General features: G+C 41.1%; 1 protein-coding gene across 7 annotated transcripts in view; it reads right to left on the bottom strand.

Annotated features, from left to right (window-relative positions):
- Nucleotides 1-24,643, bottom strand: part of LOC116398194 (actin-binding LIM protein 2-like) — a 29,041-nt gene extending 4,398 nt beyond the window's left edge. Inside the window, exons 1-10 of one of the 7 annotated variants that reach the window (XM_031874281.1) lie at nt 19,151-24,643; nt 17,687-17,745; nt 16,801-16,842; nt 15,977-16,054; nt 15,717-15,860; nt 15,387-15,419; nt 13,635-13,752; nt 11,885-12,181; nt 7,406-7,507; nt 4,353-4,406 (exon numbers count right to left, since the gene is read on the bottom strand). In XM_031874281.1, coding sequence (XP_031730141.1) covers nt 4,353-4,406; nt 7,406-7,507; nt 11,885-12,181; nt 13,635-13,752; nt 15,387-15,419; nt 15,717-15,860; nt 15,977-16,054; nt 16,801-16,842; nt 17,687-17,745; nt 19,151-19,184 — 961 coding nt within the window. In that variant the 5' untranslated portion in view covers nt 19,185-24,643. Of the gene's footprint in view, nt 1-4,352; nt 4,407-7,405; nt 7,508-11,112; nt 11,185-11,884; nt 12,182-13,634; nt 13,753-15,386; nt 15,420-15,716; nt 15,861-15,976; nt 16,055-16,800; nt 16,843-17,686; nt 17,746-19,150 lie in introns of all 7 variants that reach the window. The other 6 variants (XM_031874286.1, XM_031874282.1, XM_031874285.1 and 3 more) reach the window with 6 other exon arrangements.
- Between the last annotated feature and the right edge of the window lie 6 nt (nt 24,644-24,649).

Below are 24,649 nucleotides of genomic sequence, written 5' to 3'. Positions count from 1 at the left end.
GACATCACATCATCTACATGGAGTGGGATGCAGCCATTTCTTTCAATGTTATACATAGAGGTCTGCACTGACATTTTGGGAGTCTGACCCATTGGTCACCAGAGCGAGATATCCTAACAACTACAGTCCTGTTTACAATGAAAATCAGTAAAGATATCTATGGTCTCGTGAGGATCTGAACCACTGGCCTTGGTCAAAACTTTCCCATGACAAAATATTTTGATCCATGACACTAAATGGCTGGATTTCGATGAGATTTAAATAATCTTTCTTCCCAGGAAGAAGAGGATTAAATATATATTTTGTTGACCTCCTTCCCCTTTCTCTAGTGTCACCATCACCACTTGTAGATATATTTACATAGAATTAATAAATACATTATTATTAATAATACATTTTTTTAACTCTGCGCAAGCGTCATCAGAGCAGTGGCAAAACATATAAGGGATATATAGAGGGCAGTTTCTCCACTGGAAGGGCATCCTAGAAGGCACTTCATCATGTTTTCTTGACCGGAGGGGAGCCCTTAAGGGTATTTCATCATGTTTACTCCACGGGAAGGGCACCATAGAGGGCACTTCATCATGTTTTCTCTGTTGGAGGAGCATCCTAAAGGGCACTTCACCACATTTTCTTCAGCCCCTATGTCTCTAGGTAAGAGAGGCCCGAGGCCCGCTAGGTAGACTTTGCAGATTAAAGTATATTGGGACGATATTGTTGATTGTCATAGTGTTCAACCAATCACATTTTTAGTTTGACATGTTGTACGTATTCTTTGACATGTCAGAGCTTTCTAGGTAGCCTACAAGTACGTCAGCATTAACATGCAGCTCAGCATTAACGTGCGGCGTGATTGGTCAGTGGGCTAGCGTGACTGTTGTGAAGCAGAAAGCTAGCTAGCAGAACTTAGTAGTAAGAGTTCAAGTTGAAAGATATGTAAGAAGTTATGACATTGACATGACATTTTTAGCGTTTTGCTTGGTGGAGATTCTTTTTTTTTTATCTAGCTTTGTTTCATACACTCATTGGCTGAAGGAGGAGGAGAAACGGATTTGGTGGCGGAGTTACTGGCAACGCCTTTCTCAAGAAGGACATTTCAGGAAAAAATGGACATCGTATCAAAGGGTCGGCAAACCACACAGCTAGCAGCCCTGACCCAGCATGGAAAAGGATTTGTAGGAACGGTATTCCTGGCTGAGAGCATCGGATAAGCGTTGAACATGTTATGGCTAAGAATGTGTTTCATTTGCAACTGAGCGTCTTGGTGTGTGGAGCTGTTTGGAGCTACGCTAACCAAGGCAGCAACACGACACCATAGCACAACAGGACACTTACAAGCTACGGTGCTTTTGAAAACTTTTGGAGAGACCCGAGTGGATCTACAACTCAACGAACACGTTTGCAGGAGGGCCTCTGATTGGAACTGAACTGAACCGATGTTCTGAACAACTGCGGTTAACAACTCTTCATTAACAAAGAAAGGAGGATGGACTTTGTCTTTAAGTGAACAGCAGCTTTGGTAAGTGAAGTGGTTTTGTGTTTTTACATCTGCAGTAGCGTTACTACTGTGTTAATTTGTCAATCGTGTCATTTTTATGATATGGTTAATATTGTTCCCTCTGATGTGAATAATATTTGAATGGCCCGTGCTCTTTAGTGTGTGGTGGAATGCATGTTTTAGCGCTGCAGTGTTGCTGGATTAATTTGTCATGCTTTGTTGTCATATAAATATATGTGACTGGTTCTTGTGAGTTTGTTCTTGTCATTGTGTTAATGACATTGATTTTGACTATATGCATTGTCCGTTAATGACGAAGCATCCCGTCATGCGCGGGTTAGGGTCGGACATTTGATTCTCTGTTTGGGCTTTTGTTTTCTTTTACAAAGCAAGAATGATGATCTGGAGAAATGGGGATTGTGTGGCGATTGCTTTAGGCCTGTTTGAATCAGTAGAGAACAGCTAAATGCTGCGGGGAGAGTGTAGCTTGTATGCTGCTGTTGGTTTTCCTGCTAAGCTACTTTAGCGCGCCTCCCAGAACAAATGCGCCACACCAGGGTACAATGTTATGGTTTCGGGGTCAGACAGCATGTTGCCAGGTTGAGCAAAGTCCACTGAAAACATATATTTCCCACAATTTAAGCTTCTGCATTTTCCAAATGCAATACTATTATTCAAACGCATTGTTCGGTTCATAAGCCACGTACCGAACAATTTAATACGAAAACGTGTATTGTTACACCCCTAGAAACAAATAATAACTGTAGCTGTGGTGTCATAATGAGGTTATTAGGAGGTGGTTCAACTGTATTAGGACAGCACAGAAGGCCCAGATATGAAATGCATGGCCCGCCACTGGTAAATACCCCACCCATACATTTTTAAGCTTTTATGTGTTTCAAAAAAGATGGTTGCAAACAAGTGTCCAAATTAAACTACTAAACATCATCATGCCATACATTAGTCTGCCGTTTGCTTAGTGGGGGTGACATGAAGTCACGCGACCGCGGTGTAGTTCATTTATAGCCTAACATTAGCTTTTTACTTCTGGCGGTTGCATTTGGCTTAAAAAGTCATAAAAGTGTTAAGATTATCATGCTCACCAAAACCTGTAAGTATCATAAACGTTTGTTTGTCACAGAGCTTATTTATGTTAAATCTATGCTAACTTCTAGGTTTGTCTACAAAACTATGTCATCCCTGCAGCACTCTATAAAGTCTAGTAGGTGTCATGGAGAAAAACAACCGACTGACCCAATTTATAATCTGTGCTATGGAATCAATAAATCCTGCACACAAATAACTCAAATATTCAAACTCTCTGTTTACTTAATCCAAGAGCCTCATTAAGCTTGTCTATGGCCGGACAATTTAATGAGTCTGTAACAATCAATGTCAATTTACTGTAACAATAAGAAATTAAGTTACAAGTTGTCATATTAATATTGTATGTTCTCACTCTCATTACATTTGTCCTTGTCCATTCATCATTCCTTTTTTGTTGTGATGTTACATTGGACGTTGTTTCAGCAATACTAGCTAGCTATAAGTTAGCTGCACACATAACACTGTATAACCTAATACGGTGCAAATTAAACAGTGTTGTCAGGTTGTCAGGCCAAGGAAAATGTCATCTTAATGAACTGCTTTGATTTGATTTTGGATATACTTCAAACTGTTTGCATGCAAAACAAAATTGTGTTACATTTGCCCTCCCTTCTACATACCGTTTGTTATCCATACTATTGTTTAATGTTATGGTATGTGAATTAACATTCCATGAGCACAAATTAATTGGACAGGATGAATCCTTTCTTTTGGACAATTTTAAGATCACCTAACATACTGCATGCTAAAGCATTACCATATGGAATTAGTTATCTAGATAACGTTGGTGAATACCCTCTTATCATGTATCAAATAACTTAACCAATTCCCACAAAAGTTTTGTAAGTGCAGTCCATTGTTCACAATATTTCACTTTACACAGCTCCATGGTTAAAGCACAAGGAGCAGTCTTAATCAGGACCCACAGACAGTGGTTAGGGGAGAGAAAGAGATTTGAACAGTGATCAGCACTACACTAATGACACTTCACATAGTGAATCATGTACCTAACCTCTCACAGTGGAAAACACAGTCACAGCATCACCACGAAAACCAACAAATGAGCTGGTGAGATGAGTGCAGACATGCATGAACGAGGTGAGCAAACTACTGTAACACCCAAGAGCCCCAATTCCAACAACCAGTACCAAATTAGTTGTAATGTCAAAATAAATAGTCAACATGACATAGTGTTGCAATGTCAGATCAGATATTGGAATTTAACGGGAGGGAAGAACTCTTTGTTACCAACTCTACACTGCATCACAGGGAGCAAAAACTGCTGCTGCTGTTAAGAGTCTGGCAACACCCCAATCAGTGATGTCACAGAAAGTGTTTTTCATTTGTAACCTAATGAAAAACATCTCCTGTGACATCACTGATTAGGGTGTGGTTAGAAACGCAACATATTTACTGTTAATGTTTCAACATCTGGAGGCCAGGGTCAATTGTTGCTTTCTTGCATCAAAACCTTTGTTTTGCAAAATTCCACGTTTCTTTTGTTTTGTTTTGTCACACATTGCCCAACATCCTAATGTTCAACCTTGATTTTTTTTTATAACATACAGTGGGTGCAGAAGGCTTACACCAGCCTTATGCATGTAGATCCATGGAGTCTACTAGATGAGTGAAGGCTACAGCAAAAAGGGAGGAGAACTGGGATAAACAGATGACTGGCAGGCGACATGCAACACATCGTGCAGAGACCAGACCAGAGGTTGAAGTGTTAAGAGGAAGTAGACTGTACCATGCTGTTTGTAGATGGGGGGTTTTCTATAGATATTATCTTTGACCAGAGTCTCTGAAGATGTGAACAGACGCAGAGGAAAGAAAACGGAAGAAGCCAACATGGGAGGGAGAGAAAGAAAGAGAGAGAATGGAGAAAAAGATGCATGAGTTAGCAGTTATTGAGGTATGAGATATTTTGAAGAAGCAAAAAGGGGGCCGCAGAATTCAACACAAGACATTTGTCATAAATATTATGGCACATCAGAAACATCAGCACTTTTAATATTATTCATGCAACATATTCAAAATATATCAATATCTTGTTTTTTGTTAAAAGGGAAGTTTTTTGATACAGAAAAATCCTATGGCACTCAAAGAATAATATCAGGAACCACACATGGCCCTCCGGCATCAATCAGTCTACTTGTATTAGCATTCTTAAGAGATTGTCAAATAAAGAAAGGGCCCCATAATTGATAATGTACACATCACAAGAATATAGAAAGTTGAAAGTTAATGTAAGTCTTGTTGCATCAACCCTGGAGGACAGAATGTTTTTCCCTGAGGCTGATCTAATCCATCTTACTGTCAGTGGACTCTTGCAGAGATGCTTAGTAAAAACTGTCACGCATTAAGTCACAGCAGAAACATGACTCACAATAAAACAACCCATGTGTGTCCATTTCCCTGGCTGGTTTCAGTGGCTGCCAGTATCTGGAACAATACCCATATAAAAAGCAACAAGTACGACAGTGGTGGGCTGTCAGGGCCTTCAAGGCCTTCTCTGCTGGTCTAAACAGAATCATAAAGTTATAGCTATTTTATAATTTAATATCTTTTCTTAAATACACTACATGTTTTATAATTTATAAAAATATTTTTCCCATTATCTTATTTTCTCATTGCACAGCTACTGTCTTCCTCTGTTGCTCTGCTTCCAGTGCAGCTTGTTTTAAGTAGAGCTTTTATCCAATCAGATCTCACCTCTGTGTCTCTAGGTAAGAAGAGAGGCCCGAGGCCTGCAGACTCACAAGTGAATCCCTTTGCACTTTAACTGAATGGGGATGATATTGTTGATTGTCATAGTCTTCAACCAATCAGATCTTTAGTTTGACATGTTGGGCGTATTCTTTGACGTGTCAGAGCCTGCTAGCTGGCCTAGCCATACGTGATTGGTCAGTGGGCTAGCCTGACTTGTTGGGCGGTGACAATCCCAATATCTGCTGTCTCTGTCGAGCGGACATCTTCAGCCCTCAAAAACGCATTAAAACGTATTCAAGAAATACAACTGGGGAGGCTCGACTGTCTTCACTGGCGTCCATGAATCGAGAAGGACTTCTTACTGGAACTAAAACACACGGATGTACTGAACAACCGTGAGATTAAACTCTTTATTAACAAAGAAAGGAGGATGGACTTTGTCTTTAAATAGTGAACAACAGCTTTGGTAAGTTAAATGTGTTTGTTTTTACATCTGCACTAGCTTTAATATGCTTGTTTATACATTATTATTTGTACAACTTGTTTTTATGAAGATGGATTTTTGGATTTTTGTTTGGTTTAAAATATGATAGGAACCACTGTTACTCTGTTGCTCTAGGGACATATTTAGCCGGTGCCAGTGTTGGCAAATTGCTCGCCAATCTGGCGACTTTCCAAACCCTCATGGCGACTTTTTTTGTCAAAAGCTACTAGCGACAAATCTAGCGACTTTTTCTGGTGTTATTGGAGACTTTACTGATGTTTTGACTGTCGTGAACGAGCAGCGGGTTGCTGCCGTGAGTCCCAAGTGCAGTCAGAGAAGAGGAGACGCACTCTTGGCGTATTCTCTGCAGTTAGTGCAGTTAGGTGTTGGCTTAATTTTTACACAAAATAAATAATAACCGTAGCTGTGTTTCAGCTGCAGGACAGCAGTGAAGGCCCAGGTATAAAATGCACGGCCCGCCACTGAAGTACGATGACTATGAAAGCCATTAAGTAGATAATCTTTGGCTGTTTTTCCACTTAACTTGCTTCCAACATAAGAGTTATTTTTCTGTATGAGTGACAGATTTCCCTCTGTGAGACAGTGAACGGAATGAAGGATATACTGTTCGTCAACTCCTGTTCACATGCAGTGTAAATTCTATACTTAATGATGCAATCTCTTGTCAGATCATTGCTGTGGCATAAAGAAATTGCTTTGAAATTAGCAAACAGTAAAAAAAGAGCCCTAAAATATAGAGAATACAATCCATAAGCCAAAGGCAACTGTTGACTATACACAACAAAGACATTGGGCATCATGCAAGAACCGCTCATACTAACAGATCCAATCTTAGGATGCACAAATGAAGGATTTCAGGGAACTTGGCTCGAAGGTTGAATTTTGTCTTACATTTTTGTGAATGAAACTGGAGGACGGAGTGGACCATCTATTATGTCAACGAGGAAATCCCACAAACACGCAACTTCTCATGTACAAGTGGCAGTCATCAAGTTGAAACAAGCTATTTACCACAAGTTTTTTCAGTTCATATAATTTTCTCAATCAGACTTACTGAACCTCACAAAAAGTGAGAGGTTTAGGATAAAAATAAAAAAATGTTCTTGCATGAGGGCCCTTAACAAACACACGTTGATAGCTTCAGAAGACTTATCTGTATGTACCTGGAGAGAAATAAGTCCCAATAACTGGAAAATTAGTCAAATCTGGTCAAAATTAGTATATTTGTTAAACATATAAAAATCTTTCCTAACCTCCAAGGGTTGAAGTTTTAACCTATCTGCAGTAATGTAGAAATGCTGTGTGGGTAGTACACCCAGCATCACTGTTGGGTGAGTTAGAGATACAACTGACTTTGAACTCAGTCCCAAGAGGTCAGCTTGGTGTTAATGTATTGGTTGGTAACCTAACCTAAACCTTAGTATCAAATCAAATAATGACATTTCCTTTTCTGCAAGAGATTATAACAGTGAATGTAACAGTGTTTTTAGTGTCACTAATGACAGCATACTCTAGTCTATATAATGCATAAAGATGTAGGAAAAATTAAGTTGAGTTGTAAGCCAAGCGGTGCGGTTATGGCCTACCTGGTACGTGGAAATGCCGGGGAGCAGCCACGTATGTAGAGGAAGGGGATTTGCCATCAGAATAGGTGGATAAGCTGGGGGTACTCCGACCACTTTCACTACCTTCAGTTGGGGACAGAGTTTGGTGGGCATTGGATGAAAAAAGCAAAAGGGAAAAGGTGTAGGGGAAAACAAAGGGTGTTGGGGGGGCGAAAAAAAGGCAGCATTAAGGTAAGAATATTAATAACGCTCAAATATGAAGCTTTGATCACATTACATTGATGCAGGTGACTTGATAACCCAGCCATTTACAGTATTTGTATATTATACTGAAACAATGTCTGACTTTTAAGTAGAGAATCCTACCAGCCTACTGATCTGTTAAGTGATGAGAGACAAAAATCATCCAGTATACATTTTGAATGCTACCACTCTTGCATAAATAAAATTACAGCACGTTGTCCCTCTGCCCAAATCTTTTTTCCCCCAGTGGCGTCCTCCAGATCTTCTTGGAGAGCCCCGAACATTAGTTGAGCTTGGTGATGTAATCTCTCCATAGTATCCTGAAGTTCCCCTTTAGGTGTCCAGACAACGACAGGAAGGCGTCTGAACCACCTCATGTGGCTCATCTCATTGCCAAGCAGCAGCTACTTTTACATAGATAGAGACCACCCATCCTCACCGAAACCACAATTATATCTCCAATTATATTTGTTTTACCCAAAGCTTATGTCTATAAGAGGGCTGGAATGAAGACCAATGGAGCTCCTGCTCACAACCACAGTCCAATAACCTCTGGTGATGCTTATAAGCCGAAGCCAATGTTAGTCCTTGTTTGGGTAAAAATAATAACGGAAGGGCCGTTATTGAAGTACACAAGTTACGTGTTTATACTTCCAAGTTCTTGATTGCGTGGATTACAGACGAAATAACGTCATGCTGCTTTACAGTACAAACTGCATTACACTGCATTGAAGCCGCTGAAGTAACTCCCGCTCCTGCCCATTGAACGCAGACTGGCTAATCATAGCGCAAAATCAGCCAGCTACGACCCGGGTCCGACAACTATCCGTCTCTGTCCGATCCTCTCTCATACAATTGGTTCTGATTTTCTACATTTTCATGCTGGTTTTGTGGATTTGGAGCTAGTCATGGTTAAACGTTGTGAAATAGTAAACTCGTTAGCTTCTATCTTTAACTTTTTAACCTGTTTTTGCTGCTGAATCAGTTTGACATATATCCTTTAAAAGCATATTGTAGACCCTTCTGCCTGCTTCTCTCCGAAATCAAATATATTCAGGATTAGTGACAGTGTGGCTCTGACAGCTTGATAGAGGAGCAGTGGGGCAGGGCTTAGCGAAGGGTCAATTACTTCCCACTTAGCTTTAGAGCTAAATGCTAATAGTTCTTGTTAGTGGTAGTATTAGTACCAGAGCGATGATTTACCTGGAAGGAATGGATGATCCTGGAGATTTAGTTCTCATCACTTTACACTACAAAATCTCAACTTATTCTGAATATTTTTATGATTATTATTATTAAGTGTAGGTGCAAAAAATACCACTGAAAGTTAACCTACGGGTTTTATTACATCGGTCTAGGTTTTAGGTGCTTAAGCGTAGACATAAAATACATTTACATTTTGCTGACTGCATGCATGTGTGTGTTGTGTATCCATGATCACAACCAGGGTCCGACCCATTGTGTTACATCACAGGCAGGCTGGGTGATGGAGTCACTGACACCCTTAAGACCAAAAGTAATAAACACTCTACATCCAGAGTTTTGGGTAAGAAACAGGGAGGGAGAGAGAGAGATTGAGAGAGAGTGTTAGCTGAGTGAACACCCACTCTTCTCCCTCAGACAAAGAGGAACCATCGGCAGCGATCTGGATGCAAGTGGATGAGATCACTGACATACACAGCTGTGCCGTTAGTGCTGGTAAAATATAAAACATCTGGAGCTAAGGTAGGAGGTGATGGATGCGTGGGGAGTTAGGGAGGAGATGAGATAAATTCATCTGAACAGATTGCACATTTGACAATAAGTGGAGCCAATTCATTAATCATAAAACAATAACTTAATAAGAAAATATGAAAGATGGTTTGGGGATCATTAACAAGAAATCATGGAAATAAAAACAAATGCATGCATTATTCATTCCTAAACTCTTCTTTAATTTCCATCATTCGACAACATCTAAATACAGTGTTGCTTAAGTCTTACTACCACAGCAACTTCTATAAGGAAACCTGATAGCTCTTTAAAGCGTGAGCCTTTTGCCTGTTGAAAACAAATAGACGTCTTTCACGGTGTGTTAGGAACCGCTAGGGCCTGAACCACGCCAGCGGCACACTGTCTTTTATGCCAATGCAACTGGCAACCAGACCCCAAATTACTGCTCGGCCCGCTCCTCCGTTCCCCCTCCTCTCTTTCATCTTCCCCATCAGAGAACTCCCCTCTAAGCCTCTCCACCCTGTCATGGAAAAACCACCAAAACCCTGGACCGCGTGTTCGTGATATTCTGTGCAAATGTTCGAGTGGAGGCTCATGCTGCTTCCCTCTCTAGCTCTTCCTTTTAATCAGCAAGGGTCCAAGCAAGCACGTGTCAGAGAAATGTGTTCCTGCTGTAGGGGTTCTGTACTAAATGACTCAACCTACATGAGAACTTCTTGTTGCTGTTGGAACTCTTCAAATTAGGGCTGTCACTTTTAAAAGAAACTTGACCTTCAATTAGTTATGATCTATTTAAATAGAAAATGTACAGTGTATGAACGCAACAGGACTTGCCTTGAAAACTCTTGTGTAGCAGAAGCAGGGGGCATGTATAAAATGATCAGTCGTACCGTTTGTATTAAAATATGTGTAATTATGAGTCCCACTGCTCTTCATGGCAAGATCCGCCCTGCATCGCTGTTTGAGGCGGAGACGATTGGTTGAGGTGAGACATTGACCTTGAGTAGCAGGTGTCAGGAGAGCTAGGGCATAGGACCCGAACAAGTCAGGTCACCAGTACAGTTATTTGTATGGTTCTAAAAAATGTATTTAGTTACAACATCATTCATAGTTTCCTCTAAAGTCTTATTTGAACTAGTGGTGTATTTTTAATTATTCTTATCTGTTGTAACATTGAGTGAGGATGACATTTGACTAGTATACCAGATATACAGTCTCAGAAATGGTGCTGACTCATCCCTATATTTTAGTATTTGTCAGTGCTTTGGTAGAGGGAGCTGTTTCCAAGGAATGCATTTGCTGATAATATTATTTCATGTGCTTCAAAAAATGACTTTCTAATCACCCTGCCTGGAAACCTCAAAGTGTCTTTTTATCAGTCATCAAAACACAAAGTCTTTCATATTCATATCAAGGACTTAAGCAGGTTATCACCAAAGAAATAAAGTCTTGACATGACAACAAACAAGTGGTCATTCAGGAGAAACAACAGGGGAGATTAGAAGTCAAAAGCAGGCAAACAATCAGGTCAACAACTTGAAGAGACAAGCACAAAAATGTCCCTCCCTCCTAATGCCATATGTATCAGGGTCAAGCTAAACCATGCACGACAACAACCACGTCCACAGACACAAGTGAACAGGGCAAGCAGAATGAGAACTTGGCCTACTAATGTACCAACACCACGATATCGGACAACATCACAAAACCTGCTAACCATTCCACTGGGGGAGGGGAGACACAGAGAAGAGAAAGACTAGTGGTGTTTTTACCGTTAGGAGGAGGTAAACTGAGATGCAGGGATGTCCTAGGTTTAGGGTCAGGTAGGGGGTCCTGTTTGAACCCTGAGGGGTGAGGAAGATCAGGGGATGGGGAGGGAAGATGAAGCAAAGGGAGGTGGTTGGAAAAGCCTTTCTGCAGGGGTTACAGCGTGCAAGGGGAATGTATACAGCACTGGTTTGTGATGTTGATTTCAGGGGTGTGTGGTATTATGAATATAATTAGCAGTTTTATGGCTTTGGTTCAAGAAATAAGGAAAATAAATATTCCTGAGCCAAACAGTGGTTACAGATCCAAAGGCGGCGCACACCAGGTCAGGCGCTCTGTTTCCCATTATGACTCATGGGTCTATGGTGAGCCGAGAGACCCAGAGAGTGAGTTTCCAACACATGGTTAATTTGGTGCTTAACCACAGCCCATGCTGTGTCAGTTCAACGGTTGTATCACAGCACTCCACTCTTTCGGACCTTCGGTCTCAGTCAAATACAGAGAGGACTGGCACTTGCTGCTGTGGGGAAACCAGTTTTAGTTTCATGCTTTTGATCCTAAATCCAAGGTTTTGTATGCTTCTGTTCTATTTGGTGAACACATGGAAACCTAGCTTTTGGGGCACTTTGAACCCCCTTTCAAATAAGAGCTTTCTGGTAGATCTTGAATAGGCTGACGGTTTAATTTTCTGTCTAAGGTTAGGACAACAGTAATGATTCCAGCAAGTGGTCCATTGTCTGTATTGGACTAGTTCTGGGTCTCAGCGGGCTTTGATACCTCTGAAGTAAGGGATGTAGTTGTGCTGCTGCAGCATGGCCAGGGTGGTAGGGTTTAGGTGAAAAGACAAGCCTGCAATGCCACCTACTGGTGTGGGCGAGTACTTGCCACTACCTCCACCTCCACCATCACCACCACTCCCTTCAGTCCCAGCAGCATAGTACACAGGGAAGGAAGATGATTCCCTGGCCCAGGTGGACGGGTACTTAATTGCACCCATGAGGGTTGGAGGCAAAGGGAGAGAACTGGAGTCATGGGCCTGGCTGCTGTGTCTACCACCAAGGTATACCTCTGGCCCTGAATGTCCAATCAGATCACAGGAAACATGTTGAGTCAATGGCTAAACGTGTGAAGGTGTTAAGTTTCGTGGAAATATTAGGAATAGTACATGTGGTACATTTACAAAACATCAACATCACACCGTACACATCACAAGCCTTAAATATTGATCTAAAAGCTCATGATATTTTAGTTGTGTATAAATGAGAGGCCCATTTCAATTTCATAAAGCAAGCCCTATCACCCTCTTCAAATGGTAAAATAGGAGAATTAATGAGACAAGGCATTGGCATAAGTTCTAAGACGGACTTTATCAAGCGTTTTCGAGTAGGAAAACAGTGTGTGACGTATATTTGTAACTACTGTTGTGCCTAGGTTATCCTCTTCAACCTGGTGCCTTTATTACCACAATTTAAGATTTAACTTGATCACAGACAGTTCGGTCGTAATGCGTGTGTAATGCTAGTGGCAGCTAATATAGCCTGAAGCAGCAGATATGAGCAGCTACAGAGATCTGCTGAGATCATTTCTTCTCATCTCCACACCTCCAGCTTTAGATTTTAAAAACTTCAGACCCAACTGAAATTGATTCAAGTGACATCACTTATCAGACTTCCCACAGCTCCCTCTGACACTAAAGACTCTATACTACTTTATTTTATTTACATAGGCAGTAATACTTCCTAACACCTCGAAATACACTTTGACGTGTAAAATCTGTGGACTTCCACTTACAACATTTTTTTTTTTAGCAAAGCAGGTGACTTGCCAATATTTACTTAACAGCTTACAGACACATTGAGAAATGTGAGATTTAAGCTATGCATTGATTTTGGCATTATGTTCTTGCATATACAACACATTATCATACCCAACTGGTCAAATCCCAACACTTGGTCAGTGGCCCTAAGCTTCAAACTGTGATGCTCTAGGCACCCCTCTAGCGTCGGTTTTGGATCAGGAACGGCGTGTCCATTTTGTTTCACATGAACAACACCAACGACTCTAGTGCCCAAAGACTGACACAACGAAATGTCAATGTTTACTTTCAGTTTCGCATGGGACAAGAATAGTGTAATTTCCTTCCCACCAACTTACATCAGTTGCTCTGAGAGTCAAATAATGACTTGGATGGGTTTACATTGAAGTTAGTTGAAAGCGATGTGTCTCGCATACAGATGCTAAAGGGCTCCTTCGTCTGTATCAGACAGTGAGGGGCGCTGAATAGCCGGTTGGTATTTGACAAGTCTGGAGTGAGTTCACCTATAAATAATCTTGATAATTTAAGGAAGCATTTTTCCGAGTCATTCTAAGAAGATAAATGTAGGCCAACTACATTTATCCATTACAGGAAACATGGGTAATTAAAAAATACAGAAATTCAATCTTGGAGGTTTTCAAATAACAGCAACAGCAATGTATGGATATATGGATAACGGCTGTGTGTCGTGTGTGTGTTTGAGGCTGATACCTGGCCGGCTGTAATTCTGGGGGGAACGGCAAGGGGTGTAGCGTCCATAGCCCCCCAGGGAGCTGTTAGAGCTGGGGCTGGAGGGCCTCCGCTGACGGGGTGACTTCTCCCCATCGCCCTGGACAAACACATACAATTAAAAAACGTCAGCTCTTTCTAATGAGAAACAAACATTACCTCACTAATCACAGTATCAGACAGGAATGTGAGTGTGGCACAATAAGTCATGTGTAGTTCAGTATGTACAATAATTTATTGGGTGTAATGTAAGTTAAGAGAGTTTATTATGTTTCCTATGTGTTTATGAGGAGGAAGTGTTCATTGTAGTTAAAATTTAGGTTACAGCGTTATTTATCACCAGCTACATTTGTAGACAGTAGATCCAGTGGATCGCCAGTAGGTGTCAGTGTTGCGACATGAGCAGTGTCTACGACGGAGAGCCACAGGGAAGTCTTGCATGAATACGCTAGAGGATGAAAATCTCTGTGTACATGATGGAAGCAGAAAACGCTGTGGAGCGACTGTATATCTAAATGCATACTTTTGTATTTTGCAGAACATTTTCATTAAATGTGTAGCACCAGATTAAGCCTGTGTGACATCATTCTGTGCACCGCTACATGAGCATGACTCCATCTCTAATATATTCCTAATGAGAGGGATCAATGATGTTGCACAAGGCAAGCAATAGATCGATGAAATATAAGGCTAAAGCCAAGATAACGAGGTCAGGGGAAGTATGCATATTGGTATGTCCAGGAGCAAATCAGGTTGATTCAACACATGGATCAACAAAGCTTTTGTCAGAAGTGGCCTTTAATATATGTGCCAAACAGAAATTAAGGCACAAAAATGTGAATAGAAAAATGTTCCAAGTGTTGATCATTATCAGTGATGTACAGTCAGCAGTGAGCTTAAAAACACTGATCGTGTCTCATGTTTGCCAATTTCAAGTCTTATGATAATAAATCATGACATTCAAACTGATTTCAACCTGAATATTAGCTGACTAATACATGGCTAACTCTGGTCCTTATTTAGACGGCCCATTCACCCAAACTACCAAAACACATTTTCTCACTTACCTCTAGTGCAGTCTAACCATGCTGATAGTTTTAGTTTTAGTTGTCCAGGCTTTTATATATCTCCCTCTGAGATTTCGGCATCCATCTCCAATACAGTGTAGGTGAATGGAATTTCCTTTGTGATGCTCAAAGCACTGAAAATGTAGTTGTTTTTTTTGTCATTTCGATGAAATCGCCCTTTCAACTCGACTCCTATTGTAACAGGAAGCTATTGGCAAAGCTTCAGCACTGTAACAGCTCCCTGTCAGGAATACACTGCTTTTCTATAAGGAAGTCAGTAACATTTTGGTGTTTTTTTCGAATTCTCATGATGTTTTGATAGCTAGCTAGTTATGTAAGAAATGATAACCCGATTCTTAAGTGATCTGCCTCAATGCTCTGATTGGTCCTTTGGTTCTCCAACTTGGCTGATGTTGTACCAGAACAACGTGAATGGCTAAACAAACCTGAGATGTGGGCGATGATTGAGCTGCTTTAATTAAAACAGCATCATCTGTATGTATCTAAAACCCATATCAAACCTTTAAGAGCTCTGCATTCCCCTGAGAAAGCCCTTAATTCAAACATGTAACAGGCACACACACACACACACACACACACACAGACAGAAAGGCGCTGTACACTGATGAAGGGCGTGTGACATCCACAGTGAGACACAGAGTATTACCTCATTAGGGGTAGGAGAAAGCAGCTGGGGGGACTGCAAATGAAGAGGGGGGAGAGAAGCCAATGATTAGGACAAACTCATATGTGAGGTTATACGAGTCAACCATCCACACAGGAGATCGATCAATCAATCAATGTCACTGAGTCATGATGATGTGGAATGATGAGCTGAATGAAGTGCTATGAGACTGACTGCACTGCAAAGGAACGGCTGTTTGTGAGAGAGAAGCAAGCATGGTGTTGATGAACTTGAACTGTACGAGTTGATTTTTGTCACTGGATTAGAGAGGTGTGAAGTTAGAAAGAAGTGAAAGATTGTGAGCCGGTCTACCTCTCCGTAGTGCCTCTCCTCAGACGGGTAGCTGACGTATGGAGAGTAGGACAGCATGTCAGGCCTGTCTATGTTATAGATGGCCTTGGTCTTTGGAAGGGCTGCCAGGTCCTTGTAGTCCAGCCTCTCCTCTCCTAGTTTGGCCTGGCAGCAGAGACAAGAAAGCTTTCATCATTTATCCATCATCTCCAGGTATAAATATGTTTTATTCAGCAAAGATGTAAACAGACTGGTGGTGAGTAGAGGTGGTGCAGTCTTACGTAGATGACTCTGCTGGGAGAGCCTGAGGCGCTGGATGCTGGGACTGAAGTTATGCTCTCAGATGAAGTCCGGGTCACCTGAAACAAACACACACACTCAGTTATTTTCAAATATATTGGATACAGTCATTGTGCTGACATTTAAGGTCATGCTTTGTGTGAAAAGATATTTGGTTCTTTTCCTTTAAGCAACCACATTAACCTCTCTTCAGTGCTGCATGTATCCTAGTTAATTAGTTAGATATTGTTTTCTGCATGAATTTATCACATTTTCTTTTAAATTTCTTAATTAACCGATTGACATGTTTTATTTTCATTGTTGGTACATTTTGTTCACCAAAGAGCACATTTTATTTCCATTTTCTGCAAACAGCACATACGTATCACACAGTGATGCTATTAGTGCACGATCAGCACCGATCACAGTTATTGTTAAAGCACACAAGTTGAGGACAGAGTGGACTTTCCTCTTCAGAACAAATTAAATATTGGTAGTTTTTATCATCTTGCATGATCATCAGTTTAGTGTTCGTCAAGTTGTGCGAGTGTCAGACTCTTCAGACACAGATCAAACATGGTACAGATGCAGACTGACACACATCACTCCTCTCTACTTTCTCATTAAATCCCTGTACATGCACAGACTGATGAGCAGAATGTTACAGCTTCATCAGTCACGTAGCTCTGAGAGGTCTTTACAGCTTCTGCTCAACATGAAGCAAATATAGTAGTATGGTGTCAACAGTTAAGAACAACCCATGCAGCAGATGGTTGTGGGTTGAGTGGGGTGCAGGGTGGGTGCAGGGACGTTCACGAGCACCAACCTGCTGCTCAGGGATGTCATTGAGCTGTATCCGGACCTGCTTCTGGGAAGGAGAGGGGTTAAGATGAGGAATGAGGATGGGAGACGTGTCTGTGAGGCTGAAGGGATGCTGATGTAACAGTAAAACAATGGTAATATGTCCTGAACTGAACCCCTCCTCTTCTTCATTGTGATTGGTCACATCCTCCCTGTACTGATTTGTCTATGACAAGTTCAACCTGTCCACCAGGTTGAACTTGTCATAGTTACTAAAACCAATCAACTATTTTGTTAAATATTTCCAAAACTTAGATTTACAGATTTACAAACTTGTAATACTGGTCTAATACTATTTCTATGGTGTGCAGAATCCAGAGGAAAGTGTCTGTTTGTCAAAAGATTTATGAAAAGGGTCTTACTACTCCCCAAAAGCTACATTTCTTGGTAGTTACAGTATTGTATTCTTGTTGGCTACAGTATAACAGTATACAGTATTTTGCACTTTGAAAACTTTCCGTTTTCATTCAGCCCCCCAGACTATGACTGTGGTTGGATAGATCTGTTTTGTACAAACAAAGACATTTTAGACATTGACCTTTGGCTGCTTACTGATCCAGATTAGAATACAAGAAAGCCAAAGATGTCTGTAAAGTTGCTGAGTAATTAAAAGTTTTAGTGCTAATGAGGGAGGTCAAAGACAACATCAGAAAGTACTTTTACATTCTTAGTCTTTAATTGTAACTGCTAAAATGTACAGCTGCACAATCAAAAAAAGCAACAGCATCTCAAATATTCCCACATGGCATCCAATGGATCTACTTTGTTTCTATTTGAGGATGTGTAAGAAATAGCCTTGAGCATCTCTTTGACAAGTATACAGTAGTGGCTCGGCCGTCTTTCCCACCCACCTTACTCTTCTCCTCCTGCTTGGCTGCTTGTCTGCATGGTGGATGCCAGATAGAAGATCCTAAAGATGCAGAGACAAAGACAGGAACTGTCAGATTGTTTCCAACTTTTCACACATGTCCATTTACGTTGTCACTAGGGACGACAATGGTGGTTGGTTGAACTATCTCAGCAACTTTAGAATGAGTTTAGACAGCCATGATCCTCTTTCAGCTGTCAGGGGAAAATGGAGCCCTTCAGACTCCGACAGAACACCCCTGACTAACCAGTATACTGACTAGGGTATGGTAGTTATTCAATTGTATTATATATTAAACTATTATACTACAACTACAACAATGGTCGTAGGTACGGTATGTTTACTGTTTACATTGTCATTTTGAGTCAAATTGTTCTTTTATAGTTTCTATTTGTGTTCTATAGTTATTTTGTTATTTTATATACTTTCTTTATATTTCTCTATGTATCTGTTTTTATTTCTGTTGTTGTGCTGCTGTAACACCAGAATATCTCCTCTGGGTTCAATAAAAGCTTGTTTTATAACATTTTTGGGATTCCCTGAATTTTCATCTGGTGCCATCTTCAGGTCAAAATGTCACCAAGACTTTTGTGACTGAATACCGATAAAAGTAATGACATTTATTTATCCTCAGCTGTAGCCTACTTTGTGTACGGGCCAATTAGTAATTATGAATTAGTAAATATTAGCTTAACATCATTGTCCTTGTCGAGACTTCTTTGTAGTTGTTTGTGTAATATTTTTCTTGCCCCCCGTTTAGTTGCTTGTTCTGTTTTCAGTTGTATGGTTACTATAGCTAGCTTTATACAACTATTTTACATTCTGGCATTAGAAAAGAAAGTACACGTTGATTAAAAAAGTGATATGCACTGCTGACATTGATTCAAGATGAAATTTTCTGTTGCATTTTCTTTCATAGTAATGGTTTCAGAAATATTTTCCTCACCACTACATCAATTCACCCCACAGTGACAAGTAACTTCAGTGACAGTGACTTCAATAAGAGTTGAAGTGAATGGAGCTCACATGTTAGTGCCACAGCAGCAGTAAATAACACCTCCATGAGTGTGGCAGAATTCCTTTTCCAAACGGCTAACCCAGTCCATGAGGAACAAGGAGAGCCACAATACATTGGGTTTAAACTGTGACTTGGTGAGAGAGAGGAAATAGAGACTAAAGACAGCTGTTGACAGTTTAGGGACAGGAAGAAAAGAGTGAAGCCAAAGGTGACAAATAAATGATGTCACCATTAGAACTTTGGCTCTTCTTTAGCTTCTTATTCTCTAACAATAGACAGTCATGTGCTTTAGGATTGAATCCTTTGTGGTCAGGAAGAAACAGAAGTTCAACCTGCTCTGACATTTGGAGTTATAGGTTACTTAAAGATCTTTAAGATAGAAAACTGATTTTAAAGGTATTTGTCTCAAGTCCCAAAAACTGATTTTACCTTGTAGGTACATTTCTTCTCCCTCTGCAAACATCTGCTCACAGCGGGCACAGCGGGCACATGTGGGGTGGTAGTGCTTCTCTCCAGCCTGTTGAGCATTAAACAAGGACAGGTTATGACCATGTAACACACTTTGTTGGTTTTGGTTACTTTAGGGGAATTGTTAATTCTTTGTATTGCTCTTTGATAAAGTTGGAGGACTCACAACAGAAATAATGTCAAAGCAGAAGAGCCCAGATATCCTGACTTTTAGTCCATATGAAAAACAGTGTCCTACACTTCCCATAATGCAACTCGATAGCATCTTTTCATCAGGCATTCCCTAAATTTGTCACTTTTTTCCCTTCTTTTCCTGGCAGAAGTTGTCTTCTGTAGATGAGGGATCCATATATTCCACACAGTCATATACTCGCTCACTGTTAGCCTATCTGCCTGTGGTTGTTTAGGCGTCATGGCAATATGATGTATCGGCATTATTTGACCCAAGTACAGTCTTGACAATGAAAACCAACCAATGCAGCACAGATAAAATAAAAAACGAACAGTCTTAGTGGATTTCACAGCTGAGTGCTGTCGCCTGTCCCTCACAGTTCATAATGAAACACCTATGTATACATACACTTACTCTCTGCATGTCTAAGGGGACACTTTATAGAAAAATAGAAAAATGCTGATGAAAAAATAATTAGCCCTGATAGCATTGTGTCTTGTCTAATTAGCATTGCTTGATTGAAGTGCCACCATCTACAAACAACAACAAAGAAGAGGTTGTTTTCTCATTTAGCCACAGGGTGGAGCACTGGTGCTGAGTACAGTGCCCTACAGATGCATTCAGTGCAGACAAAAATGCGAGAGTAACATGAGTGCGATTTGAGTATGATTCATTTACTTGTGACTGATCAGTATTCATCAAAAGCAAATAAAAATTCCAAGGAACATATACTATATATAGAACAGTAACAGCTTTAGTATTAATGGTGAAATTGTCCTTTAACACTTCAACTCAAATTGTCCAAAGCCTCCTGCAAATTTCCTAATAAACTTAACAGTGAGTAGGCAGCGGCAGAGCATGTGTTTAGCATGGTGATATTACATGGCTTGACATTTAGAAGCTAATGGGGGAGATATGTTATCCAGATCTTGAGTTAGAATCCACAAGTCCGTGTGAGGGGAGTGGGTCGTCATGGTGGGGATGGTTGGTCTGTGATATTGCTTTGAAGTTATCTTGTGAATTGTTCTTGGGCTTGTGAAACCATAGGGCCACTGGGATAAAGAGGTCTTCAGGGGTCCAAGTGGTCCTCTGAGACCCAAACTGGGCCCCGAACTTGGCCGGTCGAAAATACTGCTGGCAGTGTTGGTGTTCGCGCTCTTCTATTGGGAATTCTTTGGGTCTATTCAAATTTGCTCTGACTGTCCTTGGGTTCCTCTGGATCAAGTTTCTTTGTTTTGAAAAGTTATTTAGTGTATGCGTGCATGTTGAGTGTGGTTGAGTGAAGACCTCTACTACTGGGAGCAGTTAAGCAGTTTCAGTGCCTTGTTCAAGGGCACTTCAGTAGTAGTTGCTATGGCTTTCTTGACTAGATTTTTCAATCTCGGATTGAAACTGGCAAATCTTTAGTCCAAAACCTAATATTCTTGACAAAATCACCTCATTTTTAACAAGTCATCCAGTCTGTAAGTAATCCAAATACTATTTCACTTGCTCAGTGTTGATTTTCTCAATGCTAGAGTCTTATTCTGTCTTGTATTCGAAACACCATTGGAATCAAGTAGAATGATCTGACTCTGTTGGCAGATTTTCTTGTTTAGAACATGTTTGATTTATGGACTAAATAATGAACTAAACGACTCAAGATGGATACTTTTTGTCTCTCTTTTTCTCTTCTTGCAAAACAGTGCTCTGATGTCTGCTGATCTCTGCCTCCCAAAGGCATCCCATCTGCCTCAACAGCGGCCTGATTACTCACAATCCCTCTGAGGTCCCTCCACTTTGCTGCGTCATCTCAATATGGAACCACACCAGCAAACAGGCAGTCGACACCCTATTTCTTGGTCAACATCCTGCTTAATGCTTATCGAGACAAAATTGGCAGCAGATGGAGAGAGGAAGCAACCAGAGACATGTAGAACTGATGAGCAGGGAGACTCCAAGTCCAGGTATTATTGGGAGAAAAACTGGCAGCATGTTGTGGACGCCATGCCAAAAGCTCATATTTGAACTGAACTGAAACAGATAAGATAGACGGAGAACTTGAGAAAAGTTAAAAGGCTGGAACTGGATCGGAATCCAAACACCGAGAGGGCCGGAAAAGAGATAGCACTGCAAGCAAATCCTTCCTTTGTCACAATCCAAGGCTGCATGAGGGGGAAATGATCCTATTCAATGTCCCGCGGGACTGATTGGTCAAGGAAGAGAAGAGGGGAGATGAACTTAAAAGCTGATCATTGGAAGGTTTACTTAGGAATGGTAACTCTGGCTGACCAGCTGTAGCTGGATGTGGTTTGTGGCTGAGACTCCTGCAGGGCTTAGGAGTTTTGAAACAGCTGTGGTAAAGAGCAGGAAGAGATCATAGCAGCCAAGTGGTGAAAGGGCAGGTGAGGTTGCTACCTCCTTATGTACCCTTTTACATACTGACCATCTGCTTTCTCAAAATGACGCTCTCTTTAATAACCTGTACATATCGTCATCTAGCAATCGCAGAAATAGTTAGGCGAGAGAGGTGAAGATTGAAATAGATTTTGATCAGTCGGGCATGGCTACAGCACAAACACAGAGAAAACCACATGCTTCCATGCTCTTTTCATGCATCAAGTCAAGTGTAGCTACATCAAACTGTGTTTGGGGCATTTTCTACTCTAAAATAAATGTCTGTTTCCTTTCTATCTGACTCACTGCCTAATCAAACAAAAAATAAATGCAATCTATATCCAGTTCAAGCTTTTACAATACATGTTACAAGTACTGTTATACTCACACTCAAGGCATTAGTATGCTTAAAATGAAGAAGGTTGGACTCTTGTTGACAGACCAAAAAGACACCAGTGTACCTCTTCTATGGCCACACTCAGAGGTAGGATAAAATGTGGATGATAACGCATACTCTTAAAGTCTCTCCTGGAAAGTATTCAGGGTCTTGCACTCGCTTCTAAAAATGGAAAGTGACAGAAGTAGCTGTTTGAAGAATGAAAACACTCTGTTCCTCTGCATAGATGTTTCAGACATCGCTGGCCAATCCGCTATGCATTTTACATACAGCATGATGAGGCTTTATCTCACATTCAGGGTTAACATTTCCAGCTTGCTTGGAACAAACACAAGAGTTCAGTAATCAGCGTTGAGAGTGAACAGAGCTACCTGCATATGATCAGCTTTGCCCGGCATGAGCTTTTCTTTTCTCACAGAGATAGCGACGACACTGAACCTAAAGGCAGCGCTATCTTGGATGTTACATCTTACTTGGATTTTATGCCTTGCCTGCCTCAAAGTTCAATACGTTTAATAAACTTTGACCACATTTGTCAGAGACCTTTCAAAGTACAACCAGCTGAGTTTACAGCTGTCTGTAACACAAGATAACATGACCAGTGATGGACGCCTCAAACCCGTCTTCATAGTTGGGTTCTTACTGAACTTATTCTCCAAAGGACAATCATTTCCAGTGCATTCTGGAAACTGTTAAACTGAAACACAGTCTTTACTGGGCTTGTTGTTTAAATCCCCTGCCACTCACTGTGTTCACTCAGTTGTAAACCACTGAGCTCTGTGCTCCACGTTTGGTGAGCATTCCACATTCTGCTGATACAGTGCAAAGGGAAGGGACATCACATCACCCACTCACACTACGTGACTGACAGGTGATTTCTGGAATAGCAATAAATCAGAGCACAGCCACAGCAATGAGCCGCCGGGCAACAAAGCTGTCGGCACAAACAATACACAACGTTTCAATTCAACCTCTGCCAGCTCCAGTTAATGACTCCATACGTCCACACAAAGCACACTCTTTGATCTCAACCAAATGTCATGACATTTTGAATGCTCAGTCTCTCTGTTACTGTTTCAAAGTGCAGCACAGGTACAGTGGCTGGAAATAGCTTCTATACTGAAACACTGAGGCATTTGATTTAAAAATAACAAAGGATACCAAAGAGCTATTTACTAAGCATGCTAGAATCTCTCGGAGGAATTACACTATAGACATTTTGATTGAATGTTTTGAATGTAGAATTATCTTTAATATCATACAATATTAACCTGAAACCTTCCTTTCCACTCCTTGCGGAAAGAGGAAAACTTGCCTTCAGCAAAACAAAACATAAGACCACTCCCCCACTCCCTACTGACACACAACCAAAACACACACACACACACACACACACACACACACACACACACACACACACTTTATAGGAGCAGGTGCTTTTAGTCCTGCTTGACTGTCTTCTGCTCAAGAAACTATAGGACCACATAGTTAGGTATACACATGATAGCGTGACACAATACTGTAGGAAATGGAAGTGGATGATGTCATCTACACACAAATACACACACTGCTGTTCTTATGTTCCTGTTGCTCTCCAGACACTGGAACATGATAGGTGTTTATGAAAGGAGAGCATGGGAGAGACCGCCATGTGAAGAGAGAAAAGAGAGAACTTGAGAGAGAGCGGTTGTTGTTTGTCCCCATAGTGCTGCTCTGTTGTCCCGAGATCACAGCAGGAGCTTCCGAGACCCCCTGTCTAAAAGCTTTTTTCTCCTCCTCCTCCTCTCATCCCTCTCTCCGCCCAAAGAGAGTATCCCATGTCCCATCCCTCCATCACCGCTTAACAAGACTGCTTCACTAGAACCACATTCCCCTGCATTGATTTCTACCTGCCTCTCAAATGGACTCTTTCTCAACCACTCTGTTAAAATCTGTCTTCTTTTTAAAACAAAATATCTGAAACCATCTCACCCCAATGTCAGATATTTGGCCCCATTTCACGGTCTGTTGGTTGACAGTATTTTGGTCACACAAGGCACATATACAGTGAAGCTCTGTCTTTCTCCTCGTCTCTTTATAGAGTCTATTGCTTGCAAAAGGCCCACAAATTGAACTGGGTCTTACACAAGCATACAGTATAATGACACACATTAAGTCAAGTGACTGGTTGACAGTGAAAACCTGGGTATTACGTGTCAAACAACATTTTTTTATTGGACAACGCTGACATTTCCAAAGGGACGCAAGTGGAGTGTGTAATCTGTCCTGTAGCTGTGGACGATTTCTAGAACAGGAAGCTGTGTGGCTTTATTTTAGGCACACAGAGACAGACCTGAGAGTGAGGGACAATGAACGGATGACCTGCCTGAGGGGGGAGGACAGTAAACAGGGAGACGTAAAATGTGTGTGTGTGTGTGTGTGTGTGTGCAGTAGAGAGTGAGGTCAAAGCCATAAGCCCAGAGCCAAAGAGAGAGAGAGAGAGACAGAGACAGAGACAGAGAGAGGCTGGTTGATC

Source organism: Anarrhichthys ocellatus, unplaced genomic scaffold, assembly GCF_004355925.1.
Source record: "Anarrhichthys ocellatus isolate YVR2014 unplaced genomic scaffold, GSC_Weel_1.0 scaffold79, whole genome shotgun sequence".
Lineage (NCBI taxonomy): Eukaryota > Metazoa > Chordata > Actinopteri > Perciformes > Anarhichadidae > Anarrhichthys > Anarrhichthys ocellatus.
This window is presented reverse-complemented; position numbering and strand designations above follow the sequence as displayed.